Consider the following 20,624-nt stretch of genomic DNA (forward strand, 5'->3'; position numbering starts at 1 on the left):
AAGGAGGGAGGGAAATAAATGAGTAAGAAAATAAATAAATAAAATCTTTAGGTCGTGACACTGTGTTGAATGATAGAATTCACTGTCCCACATTAAAGTTGCTAGAGAAATATTTCAAAGAGAAGCCACATTGCCTACCATCATATTTCTGAGGCAAAAAAAAAAAAAAAGGTGGTCAAACTTTTGAAAGAAAAAAGCAGTATTAATATCATAGAAGGGAAACCGAGTCCATTAGCTAATCCTTCTGCTGTCAGGAGGAAACAAAGCAGGATAAAAAAATGCCCTAGTGAGAGCCCCCGATCAGGGAGGGCAGGGACTTCACACAAGTGGCACTAGACACACTGATTACATGGTCCAAACGGTCCCTTGAGATGAGTGGCTCTGCTATATATAAACACAGACAGTAGCAGTGGCTCACGCTTAGGTGTCCCATCTCTCCAGTACCTCATTTCATCTTTTCAAGAGCAGGTCTATTTCAGAGAAGGGCGTAGCAAGCTAAACACAGGTAGCAACTTGCCCAAAGCTTTTAGGCACAGATCTGGAATCTCAATCTAACCTCGAATCTTAGCCCCTAAGCTCTTTAGCTTTCCCTAATGCACCCAATCTGTTACATAAACTCTTTCTGCTCTTGTTTATGTAACCCTACGTGGGCTTCAAAGACAAGGCTGTCTCTGATTCCTCTAGTCTTGCACACAGGATCACAAATTGACCCCATAGCGTTCTTTCACCTGCCACGGGCTCTGTGGTATCTAGGACACGGGTCAGGACTAAGATACATAGCTCGGGGGCGGTGGGGGGAGAGCAAAGGCCCTGGGTTTGATCCCTAGGAGAGGATGGGGAGGAAGGAGAAGAACCAGATGAGTGATGCCCCAATGGATAGGTTATTAAGGATGCTTTATACATTTGTCTATCTTCATAAGCTACTATAAAACCCTCAACGAACAAGAAAGAGAAGAGACCCCAACCAGCAACAGAGAAGATGAGGCAGGAGATTTACATGCCCAGGGCTAACTTGGGCTATCCTGTGAACACAGAGTGAGACCCTAGTGAGAAGAAAAGCATGAGAGTCCACCTAGAAACAGCCCTCAACCAGACAGCCTTCTGAAGAGACCTCACGGCTTAAATATCCCTTTGTGAGGGCCAAATCTCTGTGCTCTAGCCTTTAACCCAGAATATTCATCAGTAACGTCTTTAAAATCCACACCTGAGACAGTTACTTTTCTGCCTTTCTCATACTTGTTTGAAAATAGTCTTCCTGTAGTGAAAATTCTGCTTCCCTGCTTTGCTCTGTTCTTCTACTTGTGTGGGTGGGGTCCAACAGAAAGGGTCCAGGCAGTCAGGTTCCTGGAGACCCCACTGGCATCTTTAACCAACAACTCTGTACAAACAGAGCCCATTCTATGCCATTTTCCTTTATCTGTACTTACAACAGCCGGTGAGGGGACATGGATGCTGGCGACAGATCTCGGACGGACGTGGTTGGCCAGGTGGCAGAGGACGACACCATCCATGAGTGCCGCCCCCAGGTCTTCATGAAGGGTCACCTTCAGCCTCATCTCGATGCTCTGGGGATGGGAAGCAGAAAGAACCAGCTGCTACGGTGGTAAATACACCTGCAAGTATGTAGTGCTCTTCTCAGTGAGGGGACAAACATAAGAATGTCTGGAGCTGGGGCAATGGTTCTGTCAGGAAAGTGTTTGCAAGGATGTGAATTTGATAGCAGAACCCAAAGAGTCTGACATGGCAGTGTATGCCTGTAATCCCAGCCGCTGGGCATGTGGATTCTAGAGGATCCTGAGACTTGCTAGCCAGCCAGATTAGTCTAGTCAGTAAGGTCCAGGCGAGTGAGAGAGACCCTGAACCAAAACCAAAAATGTACATAACACCTCGGGTTATCTCTTTTCCTCCACATACATGTGCATATTCACACACACATACATGGTCACTCTCACACATAGACATGCATACCCCAGACATAGAGTGAATGTCTGGAAAACACTCACATTCATTAAATATCTCAAGTATTAAAAAAAAAACCCTCTGTATAAAGACAGATACGGTTGTGTTGAAATGTTTGAATTAGAAGCTGCAGAACTGAAACTGGGATGGTGCGCAAGGGAGGCTTCCAGGCCAGCTTTTCCAACACACAGTGCTGCTTGATTCTGCACATCACGCTCACGCCCAGTACCTCTCGGAGTTGCTCCACCAGCTCCTTCTCCTCTCTCATCTGCTCCATCTTCCTCCGGATTGTAAACTGTGGGTCTATGGATTCCAAGTTTCTCTGCGGTCTTAGAAACACTTCAATAGAAATGGAAAAAGAAATCAATCTGTATTACCACACAGGGCTATTCCTAATTTCAGATAAATTATTTTCTTAGTCCAGATTGTTTATCATTCACTGTCACAGAGAAATTCCAGAGTCATAGCAAGAGTTGGCTGTGAATGAGCTAAGGGACATAGTCTCCTGAGTTACCCTTCTGGTTTGTATGCACTGCAGAACTGGGTTGGAGCTGACAATAAGCTGAATTGAGAGATGGGTCTCATCGGAGTGGAGATGAGGCTATGCTGTCACTACTCAGACAAAAGCCATCATCTGTCATCATGTCCAGTGTTACCTTCTGTTCTAATCGATATTCTAATCATATGTTTTCTCTTTCTTTAAATTAAGTAGTTTTGATCAAATACGAAGATGTTAGAATTGATGCTATTGTGGAACCACATATTCTGCCTTCTGTCCCATCACTGGCCAGGTGTTCAAACATTCAGCTCGAGTGCAGGTGACAGTCTAAAAGGCTGGCCAGACTGGAGGGGACTTTATCACCACTGGCTTGAGGGCCTTAGGCTTCCTACAGAGCAGTGACTGAAAACATTGCTTTGTCTGAAGGAATTAAGAAAATACATACTCTCGGGGCTAGAAAGATAGGTCCTCAGTTATAAACAATGTCTGCTCTTCCAGAGGACCCAGGTTCAATTCCCAGCACCTACATGGTGGATCACAATTATCTTTAACTCCAGTTCCAGAGGATCTGACACTCTCTTTTAGCTTCTGAGGGTACCAGGGATACACATGGTAAACACACACACACACACAGACAAAACATCCATATGCATAAAATAAAAATAAATACATCTCTTTTTAAGTTAAACCCAGCACTGTACAGAGCAGGACAGAACAAATGAACAATGGGAAAAAAAAAAACTCGCAAAAATCATATGCTCTAAACTTCAAGGTGATAACATCAATTGGGATGATTAAAATATATTCTACATGTGGCTTTGCACCATCTTTGCACCTGTAGGGCCATGCCAGGAACAGAATGTCTAAAAATCAAGTGTATGAGGAGGGCTGTGTGTGCACGGACATTTTTGCTGGTTGTAAGGGAGGTCTCAGTAGCTAATGAGAGCACAGCTCTTCATAAAGTTGAAGGTGTGTGTGCCGGAGATGAAACTAAATTCTCCTTAGGTAAGAGATGTACTTAGATATATAGAGTAAAACACAATCCAAGGACTCCTAGAGGCAAACCAAACAAAACCAGAATGATCTAGGGAAAGATAACTCTGGCCCAGGGAAACCTTGGTGTAGTTTGCACCAAATTCTCAAACAATCTCTTTGCAAAGGGCAGCAGACACAAAATCTGTGGGATGCCACACCCCACAGATGTAAGCTAATGAAAATTAAATAAAAGTGGATTTACAGTCTTATAAAGATGTTCTACATGTAAAGAATGATTTTAGTAGCTGGGTAGGGAGGCACACACCTTTTATCCCAGCACTTGGAAAACAGATGCAGACAGATCTCTGTGAGTTAATGACTACCCTGGTGAATCATACGCCAGCCAGAGCTAGACAGAGAGGCCCTGTATCAAAAAGGGGAGGGTGTGTGTGTTCATTTTAGCAGAAGTCTTAAGTTTTTCTTTTTAGAGATTTTTTTTTTTTTTTTTGCTTGAAGACACAAGGCTGTTGAGGAGTGGGATGGTCTGGTTTTCTATGTATAGATGTTTAGATGGGGCTAGGAGGTGGTGGTAGGACAAAGCCATTCCAAACAGTCTGTGCAAAGAACTCCTATATCAGAAACCACCACCCCAAGTAAGAGGAATGGACGCCCAACTGCAGCAGTTGCAGCCATGGTCATAGAAATGATGCTGAATACAAAGGACCTACAACATTCATTTGGCCATTTCTTACAAGGGTTCAGTTTGTCACCCTTTGAAGAGTAAATATGGCTCACAAGTATAACACATGGAGGAAAAGGCCCGTGCATGCTTCGTGTAATTAACTACCCAGCACTGTGAGGCTGTATCCATCTCTGTCTTCCAGTTTTCTTTCTACATGGGTTCAAAGATGCTGGAACCAAGATGCCTGGGAAGATGAGGTGGACGCCATCGTTGACTGACACAGTTCACAGAGAATGAGGCTGAGTGCATGAGCACAAGGCTTTCCAGAGCCACAGAAAGGAGGCTGTGTCCCCGTCTCAGGATGGAAGTGAACCAAAAGGTCACTGGTAAAAAAAAGCCAAAGGCTTGTCCACTCAGGAGTCTCTCACCAAGGCCCCACAGGAGCCAAAGCCCACAGGAAGTAAGATTGGTCAGAGCAAGAATGGAAAAAGGCAAAACTAACGAAAGAAGGGTGAGGTGATGGGGCAGCCGGGCTCCGAGAGGAAAGTGATGGAGAAAGGACAATTAGAAGCCTGGGAGAGCACACTCCACCTGCCAGTGGAAGTCTAGCAACTAAAAGAAAATACAATGTAAAACCCAAAAGCAACCTCTCCTCCCAAAGATGTTAATTGAATTTACCAAAAAAAAGTCAAGGAATGTGGATGGAGCTTGGTAGTGCACACACATGACACCAAGGGGCGCCGTGACCCTACTCTAACAGTTTGATGTTTGCTTTGGAGGCCATTTCCCTTTTGACTTTATTCTGGGGAAATCTTATCTAATACGGCATGCTTAATACTTTCAATATGTTTTTATTGGACGATTTCATTCTGAATATGAAAATATGAGGAAGTTAAGTGACCTGCAATTTCTGGTGTAACTGCACACACTCGAGCATGTATGAGGGATATCAGGGTGATACCATCAGGTCTGGCTCTTAATTTCCTGGCATGCCTGTTTATTTTAAAGTCCTGTGCAAATTAAAAAAGCAAAAGTGCCCACTGGGGTAGATGTCTGTGAATAGCAAGCAATCACCAAGCGTTGAAGGTCTCTCAGCTGTCGTTTCTATTTTAAAACAAATATTTCAAATGTGCATGCAGTGATTAGAAATGAGAAGCATATGTATATATACACTAAAATTATATAATTGATTATAACTACTGTGAACGGTTTGAAAAACTTTAAGGAAACTCTTTCAGCTAATAAGCCTGCCAGCTTACTTCTTTCTGGATCAAGTCTTCAGGGAATTGATGCCTATGAGAATTATTCTGACTCATGTTAACTCCCTACCATTGCATTTCAAGAGCTGTTTAATGATTAAGGGGCACGTCACTAACAGTGACAACAGGACATAAGACCTGCTGGCTGTAGCTCACTTAGCAGGAGACAATCTCTAAACATGGTCTATTGAGGAGGTTGAGACATGCAAACAGAGGACTCTGCTGATCTTTCCATCCTTGAAAGTCTCTGGTCTCTTCACTGTATCCCTGAGCTGGCATAATCTCTACTTCCTGTGAATGCCCAAAGATAATTAGCTGCGTGCCTCTTGGCACTTATCATTCTGTATTACCCCATAACATCCATGGCTCTGCAAGAGCCCAGTTGCAGGCTCTTCTGCATCCCACAAAGCTGTGTGTGTTGAGACGCATGTGTGTTGAGGAGTAAATGAAACGTGTGTTTCAAAACCTCTCAGGAAAGGCAGGAGTGAGGATCTGAAACTCATCTTTGCAGAAATGACCTTGCCCTGGTGATTCATTTCTTAATTTCTCCTCTGACAGAAAAAAAAAATCCCAAATTACTCTCCAGGTCTGAATACATTAACTTCCCAATTTAGGTTCCACAGCAGCAGACACTGTCTGGTTGTAATGTTAGAGGCACGCTTTGCATAGGGAAGCACTTAACAGGGGCACGAAACATGCACACAAAACTCATTCTCCAAGTGTCACCTTTCAGCTAAGCAAAAAGCTCACAGTGCTAAAGCACACACTAAGTGAACTTTACCATGACACTGAGACAAAAAAACAAACAAACAAAAACTATGCACTTTGCTTCTCTGTGGAAGCGCGGGGCTTTGAAACTTAGCTCCCTCTTCCTTGCAAGTTAAAAATGTGGACTAGAGTGCCTTTTAATAGATTCAAATGCAAGGCAGGGATACCGTGACAAGTATAAGCTTTAGATTGCGACTCTTAGGAGTTAGAAATCAGGCAAATGAATTCATCCATTTCCTTCTGGAGCTCCAAGTAAATGAGGTCCATTCACTGCCCTTCAAATGCTGAAATAGCCCTTCTATTATCTTGAGCAGTTTATTTAACTCACGTGTCAATGTGCACATAAACAATGTATCTCTGTCAACCATGGACACATAAATGACAAAGAGGTAAATCCTTAGGCTCTGTCGCTTACTATCTCTGAACATGGGGACCAGGCATTCTAACATGAAGCCAGAGCAGAGAGTCCCTGAGGGGCTCCCATGCCCTCGGTGTCCTTATTTTTGTACTGGGGAGAATAAGACCTCAATGCTATGCTGTCATCACCAAGGAAACCAAGATACCTATGAACTGGCTGGAGATGTATGTCCTCTCACTCACTGTCACACAAAGATCAATTCTAAGTAAGTCTAGAGTGGTGCCCACCAATTCACCAGGAATGAAAGGGTGGAAACACCTTAAGCGAGGCCAGGACCAGCTTTTGACTTCCAAGTGAATGGGAAAGGGGAAGACAAAGCCACAAATGAAGGCACAAGAGTTAGGGCAGGGGAAGAGGATGGGTTCTCAGGAAGTGAAGGCACCCCAGGCTGTGGTGGGGCAGGCAGCGCCACAGATGGACATCCATGCCATGCTGTCCCTCTCAGAAGACTGATTTCAGAAACTGTGGGTCTCCAAATATTCAAGGTCCTTCCTGCCTGTCCCCCATTTTTTTTTCTTTTTTAAAATCTCTTTGAAGACCACGTTACAAAGACAATGGTGAATTTAAAATGAGCTCAATCTGGAACAGAACGTTAGAAGGGATTTAAATGAACAGAGAAATGTTTGTGTACAAAGATGGGCAATGAGATGAATACTGTAAGTTTGACCAAGTTAATAATGAAACGTCATGGTTATCTAAGGTATCTTGCTTGCAAGACTGGACAGCTGTGGTATCAGATAATGAAGAAACAACACAATTGTGGAGATAAGCATTTCTGGAAATGCCAAGAAAGCCCACAGAGTAGAAGAGTCTGTTTCTATGGAAGCGTTAAGGACAACACAGAGAGTGGGCTACATTCCTCAGCTTTTCCACTGAGATAGGAAACACTGCAGTCACAAGGCCAAGTCTCATGCACGGGGACTGAAAAGGTTATGTGACACTTTGGACAAACTGCAAATAAAGAAAAAAATGTAAACCATCAAAAACATCTGACATGGTTGCCCGATCCAGAGGAATACTGAAAACAATCCTTTTATTACTGCTGTGGTATATGTGGTTAGGCTCCTGATTTGTTATACACAGGGGGAAAAAAAAGGCCATGTAATAAATGCAAATTATTTTGTTTTTAAATGTTCATAATGGTTATTGGTTGTGGACATCTCAGAATTTTTAATAAAAAGAAGACCTGGTTCAGTACTGCCCACATCACCTCCTCACCTGTCCAACGAAGGATGGTTTGTCTGACAGGTGACAGTTAAGACCTACAATACAGACTTCCTATCTGAGCTCTATCACAGCCACATACCAGCATAGAAATTCTGCTTTTAAAAGTCTTTAGACCATTTCAGGATTAAAAAAAAAAACAAAAACAAAAACAAACATGGCCCTCTGGTTTCAGATATTACTCCTCAGAAAATAACTCACACATGAATCTTTCATAATAGCCTTATTTCCAATAGAGAACATTATACCTATAGTAGCCAGGATTTCATAAAACAGAAACACTTCTTTTTCATAGCTTGGTCTTCCGGTTTTATACCAAAGAACAGCTTAGAAAGAAAAATTCTCTCTAACCCTCCTCCTCCTCCTTCTCTTCTTCCTCCTCCTCTGTCGGTGCCCAGAATTTAAAGCAGGATGACATAAGGAGGGGATTTTGTATCCTGATTGCTCTTTTAAAAACTCATGACTATTTTCAGTGAAAAATTTTGAGACCTGCAGTGCTCAAGCTGTGGCTTGTGACCCTTCTGAGGGTTGGACATCCCTTTCCACTCGAGTCCCTTACTGGCAGAAAACACAGACGACTCATAACAGAAACAAGATTACAGTTATGAAATAGCAATGGAAATAATTTAATGATTTGGGGGGGGGTCATCAAAACATGATGGACTGTATTAAAGGGTCAGGACCTTAAGATGGTTGAGAACCAGTTTTACACAACTATAAAGTACTAATATTTCTTGTAGATTCAGTCTGCCAGAATATGCATTCTTCTTTAATAGATGGAAATTTTAGCTGAATCTTAACCAGAGATCATGGCAAGTATTCTAACTATACATTCTCCAAGCTATCATAGATAGCATACATAGCTAGCATTTTATGTTACAACCTATGTTAACAGCTTCCGTGTGCATGGTGGCTGTGTCTCACACCTTATTTCTCAGTTCCAATTAGTATTTCTTCTATCACTTTGTATTTTGAAGTAAAATGTTTATAATCTGAACCAGCATTAAACCAGACCAGAGATTTAGAATATATGTGGTATATAGATCTAAATGATTTTATTTTTACCTTGGACCTCTTGAGATATTTAATGATATAAAATTAAAATATCCTTAGTAAGACTCACTGGGTGTTCTCAATTTTTAAACACTTATACATATTATTTTCAGACTAACTCAGGATCCTTTAATGTGAGTGAATTTACACCAAAAAAAGTAAGTAAAAAATGTATAAAACCTTTGAAAAAAAAAGGAAAAGTAATTTTTCATCATTTTTAGAAACTTCTCAATGTTAACATTATTTTCAGTGCAAAACTCTAGAATGGTACCTTTAAATTGCCTTAAAAGCCTCATCTGGTAAACATATGAAATAAAAGATTAACCTTATTTTTTGAGGCAAGGCTCCAAAATATAGCCTCAGGTGGCCTCAAACTCACTATCCTCCTGCCTCAGACTCCCTTACACTGAGATTACAGGAGTGAACCACCACACCCACACTCTAAAAAACAAACTCTGAGAGCATTAACTATGGGGTCAGAAGCAAGTGGAGATAACCCAAATGCATGAGTTTCAATCTTTGTAGACGAGCAGACAAACCAACCAAACCCCTAGCATAATAGGTAGACAAGAGAGTATTGAAAAAAAAAATCCTCCCAGAGTCAGCAGCCTCGAGGTAAATCAACTGTCACATCATCAGCTGTTAGGCAAGAGGTCACAAGCACTTGTCTAGACGTTGCCTCAGAGGCTTTCCAGAGTATGGAGTATGCAGGGCAATATATCCTGTCTCCAGGTACACACAGAGGCCTGTGGAGTACAGTCACGGGCTTATTACATGAACATCGAAGAAGAGACAACAAAGCACCTACCATTGTCACTGTTTCCTTCAGATGGAACACTGTAGCTAGAGTTGTCCCATGTTTGTGCCTGTGTAAGTGTGTTGAAGGAGATAGGAGGGAGAATGAGGGCTGGGTCTGCAGACGAGTGAGAGAGCCAGGTGGACAGTTGCACAAGGACCAGGGGGAACCCAGGGGGCCGCAGCATTCCACACATGGCATGAGGTTCGTATGGAAATGAGGTGGATTTCATTATGTGGGGTTTAAATTCAAACGGACAGTACAGGAGGGGAATGGGAGATGGCGCATGGAAGGAAAAGAACGATAAAAACCGAGTGTTAGTACTGGCTCACACTCTGCATGCAGTTAATAGCCTTAATCTTAACAGTTCTGCGAGCCTGCAGCCTAGCGTGCTGTTGGGTCATGGCAGCAGAAGGAAAGAACTTCGTCATTCAGGCAGCGGGAAGCAGAAAGGCCCACACATACCCTTTCCCAACCCCTTCTAAACAACTAGTCAGCTGACATAATTGCACAATTCACCCAGAACTCCTGGTCACATTAGATAACACTCAAAATGTATACATGCACCTGTTATTTAGAAACAAAACGACTATAGAGGAATTGTGTATTTTAATGCTTTTAAAGAACTGAGACAGTAACTAAATACTTTCTTTTTCATCTCTCCACAGAATCTGAATGGTGTACACTGCAGTTTCAAGGCAATCTCTAACTTGGTAAGCTTGGTCTAGGCTCTGTATATGCATTAAAAGTCTGTGGATCCATTTTATAACTTAATTATAAAAGTCCAACACTCAAAAGGCTATTAATCTTTGCAGACTCTCACTCACGTTTTGATTTCAGTTATGAGACATTTTTAAATGCTGCAGAACTGTCCAAAGGCTTGAGAGAGCCTGTCCCCAGCCACAAAGCAGGGGGGTATAATAGCAGTGACCTCCATTTCTCCCAGAACACAGCTGGGATTATGGGCATAATTGAGGTGTACCCCAGATCTGTCTGTATATGCCCACTTCCTTACATTAGGGGGCCAGTCATTTGAGTTTTCTACGATCCTATCTGTAACATATTCTCTAGGGCTAGAGATACCGCTCAATGGTAGTGCACGGCCCTGGCATGTGTAAGGGCCTGGGTTTAATTCCTAGGACTGAAAAAAAACAAGACAGGAAAGATCTAGAAACTCTGATCATACCAGAGCCATTTCCCAACTTTTTATTTTCTCTTATTCTATTCTAACGGCCAGGACACCTCCACACTTGGCCACATGCGCCCATCAATCAATGTCTTCCAAGAACAAACCATCTGCCCTATAAACGAATCATCTTTGTTTTTCCCCTAGCGATGTTTATTTCAAGCCAGAAATGTGTAACGCTCATACTGTTGTCAAAATGCTTTGCCTCAAATCCACGATCACCTGTGTTCTCTACCAGGTGTGCTTGTATGTGTCCAGGACCCTTGTAAGAACCTATTTAAAAGCATTAGTGGTAAATATAGTAAGTCCGAGAGGAACAAAAAAGCAAAAACAAACAAGGTCCTAAAAGAAGGCATTTAGCACCAAAATTGGAAATGTGGAAAGAAATGTATTTTTCTACCTGGGGCCCTTTTTTAAGAAATTAAAAGTAACTTTGCACTTTGCTAACATTAACTTTGTCAATGTGGTAACACAAATTACAATCAAGTAGGTCAAAAGGTAAGGTGTTTTCCTCTCTAAGAAGTTTCCCCGACTCCTAACCACTCATACAAGCCTTAAAGTGCTCACCCTCTTGTGTGAGTCAATGCAGAGCCCTTACCATGCCTGGAAAGCAACTGGGGTCGTCTTGGGGAGGACTCTGCCTGCAGGCTGCCCTGAACCTCCTCAGGGCACCAGGAACCTTTGGGGTAAAGCGGAGCTGGTTTATTCCCACGGATTAAAAACTTGAAGGGAGTATTACTTCCCTACTTACATTGCCCTTTGCCACTTTTCTTTGCTGTGATTCAGAAGAGGGCGAGCTGCCCAGTCCTGGAAGCACAGACCACACCATAGCGTAACCTTATCACCAAGCTGCAGCTATTCTGATGCCAGGACCCCAGCTGACTAGAACTGGCAAAGCTCATATTATTCTTGAATAAGTTTGAAAGGCCAAAGAGAAATCATTTTAGTTACTTTAGTTACTGAGGTCAACGTACCTGAACGAGGCTTCAGGCCAAACGGAGCTGTGATGTTTGCAGTAGGAGACACTGAAGGGGAGTTCTCTCGTATCTGTGGGGTGAGAAAACAATTGGGAAATGAAGAAGCAGATGGACTTGTACGGTTAGTGATCATTATAAAACAACTCTGCTTTTGCTATGGCTGCCTTGTGGTGGATGACAGCTTGGCTTTTTAAAAAAGACATTTTGTAAATACTCTAAGAGGTAGTCAATAGAATGTTTTCTGGTATTCTTTTTGTTGTTGCATTGAAGTCTTTACTTGCTCACTACAAAATCATTTTGCAGTGACACAAAGCCGGTGATCTGCCTCTCATTTGACACAGCTGACTGCAGACGGGCAGGCACGCCCAAGAGCACTTCTTTTTTTTTTTTTTTTTTGGTTTTTCGAGACAGGGTTTCTCTTTATAGCTCTGGCTGTCCTGGAGCTCACTTTGTAGACCAGGCTGGCCTCGAACTCAGAAATCCGCCTGCCTCTGCCTCCCGAGTGCTGGGATTAAAGGTGTGCGCCACCACGCCCGGCTCCAAGAGCACTTCTAACGGAGCCTCAGTAACACGGAGACGCACGGCTAACACTGAGCATGCAGCTTATCACTCAGAAACTGCACGTCGAACCATCTTGGGTAGCAACTGAGGAAATGTCATCTGAATGATCATCTGCCATTTTCCATAAAGACATCCCACCCTTAGATCTCAAAAGCCATTTCTCACAGAATTAATCTTTAGTGATGTATAGAGCCAAGTGATTTTGTGACAGTGAGTGACAACTATTGAGAGACCCCAGAGACAATCCCATTAACTCTTTAATCCCGGAGTCAGACTATCCAACTCTGGGACAGATGGTTCAGTTTGGTCTTCATGGAATACCTCAGCTGCCATTAACCCCTAGGAAGCTTACCTCATTTGGAGAATACTGGCTTCCATTACTTTGTAACATTAGATCATTTTGCACCTTAAGGGAGAGAGAAATGTATACGTTCCATTAGATTTTGAGAAAGAGGAGGCAAGACTACATCTTTTTTTTTATTGCCGCCATAGCCCTGGCCCAGAAGCACACACTAACTAGCAAATGTTGAATTAATTCATGGTTAAGTAGCTAAGAAGGTCATCCTTCTATTTTCTAAAGCTACGCAGCTTGTATCCATCTAGAAAAATCTAAAGACTAGCACAGATTAACACGAGAGCCCCCAAACAGGGATCTTTCCCCAGTACCTATGAGTGCATCTTACCTGGCCAGGTTACCAAACTGTCTCCTGGCTCCTTTCTCTATTTGAATTATGGGTTTTTAGAAATGGTCCAAACTAGTAGTTCCAAAATATACAGAAACTTTCAGTAGGTACACACGCTTGAACCCTGAGCAACCTTGAAAAACCTCATTCGCGTGACCTGTTTATTATCAGTCTGCTTTGGCAGTCACTGGTTAAGAGAGGTGCTAAGGAACCAAGCATGACTTAACATACACCCTCTAATAAATAAAAAGTTTGCAAAAAAAAAAAAAGAGCCGGGCGTGGTGGCGCACACCTTTAATCCCAGCACTCTGGAGGCAGAGGCAGGTGGATTTCTGAGTTCGAGGCCAGCCTGGTCTACAAAGTGAGTTTCAGGACAGCCAGGACTATAGAGAGAAACCCTTGTCTCGAAAAACAAACAAAAAATAAAATAAAATAAAAATAAAAAGTTTGGGGATAGCTAATAAACACCTGCATACATGCCACCATAAAAGTGTAAACCTAAGGTGCCCATTGTGTGGAGGAGTGCTGAACCCAAGGGAAATGCATGTAGAATAAAATGTCATTCATGTCCCTACTCAATTAAAGGGCCTTCTTAGAAGAGCCAACTGAACTTCTACCAACTCTCCCCATTGTCCTCACAAACTCCTCTCTCCTCAGTACTATTTACAAGCAAGGGAGGTGCATTCTCACCGTGTGGACACCTACGGTACATAACTTCATGTGGCCGGTCTTCTAAACTATGTTTAAGGCAGGTCACATGACATTCAGGCAGACCCTCTATGACCTCTGCCTCCCCTCTCAGTGGTAGTAACACTGTGCTTAATCTTCCCAGGCTACCTGTGCTCCCTTGCAGGTCCACAAACTAAGCTGTCCTCACGCCTTGTTATACACTCTATCCTTTCCGGAAGAACGCAGCAAACAACTCAGGATGGCAACCCACTAGAAATGTTTCCAGTACCAACGTCTTCTATTCACTCAACCATTTTGCTACTTTATAGGTCTCACGATCCGTCCTTCACAACAACAAAAAAAGCCACACCTTGAACAAGTAGGCAACCAACTGTTGGTCTGGAGAAAGGGTGTGTCGATGTGTGACCAAATAACAAGTGAGACCATGGGTGCAAGACCAGGGGCCTAGAGAAACCACAACTTATTTCCTTTTCCTTCATCTCATGACTTCCTTTTTGCATCAGGCTGGCTGTCCATCCCTTCCTTTGGAAAGCCTGTCATGGGTCCAAAGCTCCCTTGAGAAGGTATACAAGAATGCCTTTTGCAAGCACGGTTATTCACCAAAGCAAAGGGACACAAGCTTACAGCATTATAACCTGAGAACACTGGCAGCTGAACAGAGAGGAGTTCAGGAACCTCTGACCCCTAGAAGCTTCGTTTCCTTCCTTGTGCTCTGGCAATCTTGGAAACAAGTAAGTGTTGGTTCTCCACAGGGTCTCACTAGGCAGTCCAGGTTCACCCTGAAACTGGAATCCTCCTGCCCTCAATGGCAGAATTACACCATCCCCAGCCAGACAGGCTGCCCCTGCCTCGGCCTGGCCAGAATAGGAAGTTGAAGTGAGTGCAGCTACCGCTTCCAGGTGGACAGGCTTGAGCCCCTGGCTTGTGCAGGGAACCAAATGAAAATTAGATGCAGACTGAATCGTGAACTAGGCTCAGTGTATATTTAGGTACATACCCATCCTCTTCTAGCCTTTCCAAACTCCTTCCACACTTCTAGAAGCGTTGCTCATGAACTCATAAGTATGTTGGCTTCTTGCCTTCCACTAAGACAAAGCTTTTAAGGAGAGGTTCCAAGCCATCAGCTCTCAATAAGGTTTGGAGTGTGACAAACTGAATACAAAGAGGCAATATAATGTGATGGAATAGCCGGCCTATCCATTACCATGTTACAAGTCAGCCAGTCTCAACCGTGAGCATCATGTCCTGCATCCATGAACAGGTCACGTTAACTCCTATATTTCCTAACATCCATCAGGAATATACGCTGCTAAGAGAACGACCTCTGTGGTCCTCAAGGCTTCCTCAGTGACACACAGCAACACCCAGAGCATACTTACTGAGGAGATGGAAATACAAAGTCCTGATTTCATGAAGGTTTGACTTGGAAAAGGTCTGCTTTACTCTGGTGTAAAAAGAGTCTCACACAACCCTGACCTGCCTCAAACTTGTCTTGTAACCAAAGCTACCACTGAACTCTTGATCCTCCAAATTCAGCCTCCTGATGTTCCAGGTGTTCCAGGCTGCCATGCCACTTATTTGATGCTTTTAGTAAAACATTCAATAAATTACTTTAGATTACTACTATACAGCAGGCATAATTTTAAATGATTTTCCCTCGCTGCAAGCTATTGTAAACGCTCTGAACCCATTAGCGGTAGGCTAGGCAAAGCAACAGTGCTCACTACGGTAGGTAGATTAAATGCATTTTCACATTAATGTTTTAACAGCAATACATGACTGGAACCAGAAACCCATTATAAATCAAAAAGGGCCTGTGTTGATAAGGCCTATAAAACATGAAGCACAAAACCTGGCACCCAGCAAGGCTTCTTCTTCCGATTAGGAATAAGCACTTGTCAACAGAGACACAAATGTCTGAACTGTGCCCTGGATTTTTTTAATCTTGAAATCTTGTGTCCTCCTCACCCTGAAGTCATTCAGCAGGACAGTCATCAGGAGCTAAAACATCGCTTCAGAGACTTCTCATTGGTCATGTGGGAAAAATGAAATAACCATAATATAGCAATAAAATGGGGTCAGATAACAATGGAGTGTTTCAACTAAACACAAGCAACGGGGGCAAGAAGGACACAGCAAGCCTCCAAATCCGAGAGCCCGGGAAGAGCATGCAACAGCACCAAGGCAATATCCAAAATAAGAATGCAGACCCTCAATCAAGAGGAAACGTCAGACAAACACTAAAGGAAGCATATTCCCCAAGACAAGGAAAGGGCTAGGTGCTGGAAATCCGCTCAGTCGGTAGATCCAGCACACACAATGTCCTGGGTTCTATCTCCAGCAACACATAAACTGGATGTGGTGAAGCACACCTATAATCCCTACCCTCTAGAGGCAGAGGCCGAATGGACAGAAGCTCACGATAGCCACCTGCTACACAGCAAGTTTGAGGCCAGCCTGGGCTACATTAGACCCTGTCTCCAAAGAAAAGCCTGGCAAGGGCTCTGGTGGCACATGCCTATAATCCCAGAATTTGGGAGGTCTGAGGAAGATGGTTAGGTGTTCCAGGTTATCTCCCGAGCCACACAGAGTTCTAGAGCAGCCTGGGCTACACGACATACTATTTCAAAACACATACACAAAAAAGGCCCACATTCTCTACAACTTCATTGTCATCACATCACCATCCTCAGAAAAGGATCTACAAAGCAAAGGAGCCAGCAAAGAAGGGACAGGAAAATTCAGAGAACTGTTTTAGATCAACAGACCAACAAGAGCTCATCAGCAGACACTAAGGAAGCGGAATCCTGAAATGTATCTACAGAAGATGGATCTCTATTTCTACACAATGTAACTGAAATGCAGAGCAGTAAGGGAAGTGGTGTCTACACTGTCAGCTATTTCAAAAATGGTGGATGTGGAGGAAAACGGACAGACCAAATAACACAGCTAGTGTGGGTAAACATCCATGCAGGCTGAATCTCCCTGTCCAAAAGGCAAGAGCCTGGAAGTGTTGGGACACGGGATCAAATTATCTGCAAATGCAGATAGGAGCTTGGAAACAGGATCTGAATCTAAACAGTTGGTTTTCATTTCAAATATGCCTTATACACAGGGTGTGAGGGGATTTTATGCTCTGTTTTCAAGCTCACCTGTGTTTTACCTGTGACCTATCTCATGAGAGCAAGTGCAAAGGTTTATATTTGTGGTGTTCTAATATTACTAAAAACACTTCTGAGTTTTGTAACATCTTGTATTTGCATACTAAGGATAGGTAACCTGTACCTGCAAAGTGGAAGATAACATTTTTATAACTTTTATAGGACCCTGAAATTTATTTTTATATTCTTTTAAAGTTAAAAATATTTCTATATATGCAACTTTTTAAAAAACTGAGTCTTTGGCGAGAGATACTTGCTCTTTCGGGGGACCTGGGTTCAACTCCCAGTACCCACATAGTAACAGTTATCTATAACTCAAGTATAACTCCAAGGGATGGGAGGGATGGGATGCCCTAGCCTGACCTCATACATGCATATGCATGTCTGTGGAGCACACATGTGAGCAAAACACTCATACATGCCAAATAAAATAAAATAAAATAAAATAAAAGCTAGTCTACACATTGAAACAAATATTCTCAAACAGAAAGCATATGGAAACCATTAAAGGGAACCCTGCAAATAAAAGTCTCCTGATGTTCAACCCTGGTTTGTTGACGTGTCCACCACACTGTGATTCTGTCTAAAGATCACACCAATAACAGTAAGATTGCTGAAAAATAACAGCTAGCATTTACATGCCCACTGCTGAGAGGTTTCTCCTGAATCATCTCACTTGAGCTATACAATAGCTATTATTAGACTGAAATTTACCAAAAATAAAAGTGAAGTTTAGAGAGGTTAATTAAGTTGGACAGAGTTAGCAATACAGTCAGGGCAGCCATGTCACATAATTACCAGTCCCTGTCTGTAACAATGCAATCACAATCTCTGCAAACCTAGCTTTCTCCTTTATGCTTCTTATTTTCCTCATTTCATTTACTCAGACATGTTGAGTGTAAACCTGCTTAATTACTTCATAGTGCATGTGCGGTCAGATCCAGTGCAGATGCTGGTTTGTAGGGAATCTCAGTCTCTCAATAGGCCAGTTTAAGCCCACTCCCTGGGAGGGATGGATTAGACTGTAATAGGCAGTGTGGTAGTTTGAGTAGAATGACCCCCATAGACTCAAAAACTCAAATACTTCATCCTAACTTAGTGGAACATTTTGGGAAGGATTCAGAGGTGTGGCCTCATTGGAAGAGGTATGTCTCTGGAAGCAGGCTTTGTGATTTCAAACGTCCACTCCATTCCCACTAGTTAGCTTCTCTGTCTCCTGCTTGTGAACTGAGTTGTAAGCTTTCAACTACTGCTCCAGCACCACACCTGCCTGTCTGCTGCCATATGTTCCCCACCATGATAGTCATGGACTCTAACCTTCTGGATCAATGAGCAGCAAATTAAACGTTTTCTTTTGTAAGTTGGCTTAGTCATGGTGGTTTTTTCACAGCAATAGAAAAATAGCCAGAAATTGGTACTGGGGAGGGGGCTATTGCTGTGACAAGCCAGACCATGCTGTTTCTTAGAGGAACGTGGAAGATTTTGGGACTTTGAACGAGGAAAGCAGCTGGATGCTGTAAGCATGCCTGACGAGGGTTATCCTAGCAGGAGCTTGGAAGACAGTAGTGAGGAGAGCAATGGGACTATGGAAGCCAAGTACTGGTGGTTTCAGAGAAGAACAGTATCAGTAACTGGACTATAGACCATATTTTGATATTTTGACAAAGACTGTGGCTGCATTTTGCCCTTATCCTAAGAAGCTGCCTGAGGCTATCTGAAAAGTTTAGGGCTAATTTCACTGGCCAAGAATATCTGAAGATAGCTTCATATTCATCCTGTTGTATAGTTACTAGTAGTAACTCTTATGAAACTCTACAGTGAAAAACAAGCAAGCAGGACAAAAAGAAATACAACATGTGCAGTTTGAGAAGGGAAAGAGTGCCAGGGAATTTAACATTGGAGCCCAGGCTTGTGCTGAAAGAGATAAAGAGATGCTCAAAGCCAAATGGAGCAAAGGGAATTGGTGTGCAAGACTCTATCCAGCTAATCTGCAAAGTCTGGAAAATGTCTCAGAGATTTCCTGGTCCTAAAAAAAGCAGGAAAGCAAAGTGTAAATAGAATTCAAGGAGGGAGTCAGGTTCCATCCAAAGAGGACAGCTAGATATGGCAGCATCAGCCATGTGTCCTGGCTTTAGAATCATGAAGGATGTAGGGTTAAAGGGGTTGTGGAATCTTTCTCCATGGATAAGGAGAGCTACTGAGGTCGGACATGTGGGAGAGGAGTTCCTGCATGGAAGCCTTAAAAGGCCACTGTATGTATGAGGCCATGAAAAGTGAAGCTTAGATCATGTTGGAGACCCCAGCACAATGGACAGAGCCGCAGAGCCATGACATGTCTGCCAGAGAATGCTTCATACAGGAAATGGAACCAGTCCAAGCTACAAGTTGAAAAGGCAGAGCCATCTAAGTTCTTTCACATCAGACAAGGAATTACAGGATCTGGAGTTTGCCCCGCTGAGGGTTTGATTCTTCCCTGCTCCAGTCCACTTTCTTCAACAATGACACCATTCTTCCCTTTCAGAATAGCCATGTATACTCTGTACCATTGTATGTTGGAGCTATGTGATTTGCTTTTTTATTTTAAAGGGGTTACAATTAAGAGAGTGTCTCAAGTCTCAAGAGAAACTCTGAAACTATGTTGAGACTATGGAGACTTGAAGGTGGACTGAATACATTTTACATTATAGGACCACAAGCCTACGGACTCCAGTGAGTAAAATCAGATGGTTTGAATCAGAATACCCCTCACAGGCTCACAGATTTAAATGCTTGGTCCCCAGGTGGCAGAACTATTTGGTCAGGAATAAGAGGTGTGGCCTTGTTGGAGGAGGCAGGTCAACAGAACCAGGCTTGGAGGTTTCAAAAGCCCATGTCACTTCCAGGTAACCTACACTCACCTTCCCCCTGACCCCTGCATGTGTGTGTGTGTGTGTGTGTGTGTGTGTGTATCCTGTTTATGGATTAAGATGTGAGCTCTCAGCTACTACTCATGCCAGCCTGCCTGCCTGTTGCCATGAGCCCTGTCGTGATGGTCACATGTCACAGCAATAGAAAAGTAACTTTAACAGATTGTGTGATTCCTAACTACTACCCCAAAGTTATCTTTCCACAGCTGGGATAAGCTTTCTCTAGGATCATTCCTACTTTTATGTTGAGAATGTTTTCTCTACTGCCCCCCAAATTTCACTCCACATGACTGTATCTAACTTATCCTTATCCTCTCCCCAAATATTCCCACCAGATTTTCATAGTATTATTTTGTGTTCTGTATGGACCTATATATACTATATACTCATTGTTTTTTGAGTCAGAATCTCTAGTTGTACCTGGGGCTTCTTAATTCAGCTAAGCTGGCCAACCAATTACCCTGAGAGGCGCTCCTATGTGCACATTGTAGCACTGAAATCACAGGCACAGGCTGCAGTGCCGAGGGTCTGAACTTGGGTTTTTACGCCTGAATGGCCATCTACACCACCACCCCCAACTCCCTATATATTCTTTTACTCTTCCCAAACATTCTCAGTTCCTTTGATGACGTTCTTCGGGCCCTTCATTTAGCCAGACTTCTTTCTCAACTCAAATTTAGTCTGCATCAACTGGGCCTCCCTCCATTTCTGAGCCAGAACTGGTTTCTTATGCACTGCAGTGAGTCTGTTTCTTATGCCTGACAAAGTGAGTCTGTTTTGGCAAACAAACTTAGAGAATCTAACCAAAAAAAAAAAAAAAAAAAAAA

General features: G+C 42.9%; 1 protein-coding gene across 9 annotated transcripts in view; it reads right to left on the bottom strand.

The window, feature by feature from the left end:
* Lrch1 (leucine rich repeats and calponin homology domain containing 1) overlaps positions 1 to 20,624 on the bottom strand; it is a 185,350-nt gene that overhangs the window by 23,188 nt on the left and 141,538 nt on the right. For 3 of the 9 annotated variants that reach the window (XM_029468713.1, XM_029468715.1, XM_029468716.1), the window contains exons 14-19: positions 12,710 to 12,763; positions 11,794 to 11,866; positions 11,418 to 11,498; positions 9,646 to 9,750; positions 2,189 to 2,298; positions 1,428 to 1,565 (exon numbers count right to left, since the gene is read on the bottom strand). In XM_029468713.1, the coding sequence (XP_029324573.1) occupies positions 1,428 to 1,565; positions 2,189 to 2,298; positions 9,646 to 9,750; positions 11,418 to 11,498; positions 11,794 to 11,866; positions 12,710 to 12,763 (561 nt within the window). Of the gene's footprint in view, positions 1 to 1,427; positions 1,566 to 2,188; positions 2,299 to 9,645; positions 9,751 to 11,417; positions 11,499 to 11,793; positions 11,867 to 12,709; positions 12,764 to 20,624 lie in introns of those variants that run through there. The other 6 variants (XM_021181695.1, XM_029468714.1, XM_021181697.1 and 3 more) reach the window with 4 other exon arrangements.

This window comes from Mus caroli, chromosome 14 (genome assembly GCF_900094665.2).
Source record: "Mus caroli chromosome 14, CAROLI_EIJ_v1.1, whole genome shotgun sequence".
NCBI classification, from domain to species: Eukaryota; Metazoa; Chordata; class Mammalia; order Rodentia; family Muridae; genus Mus; species Mus caroli.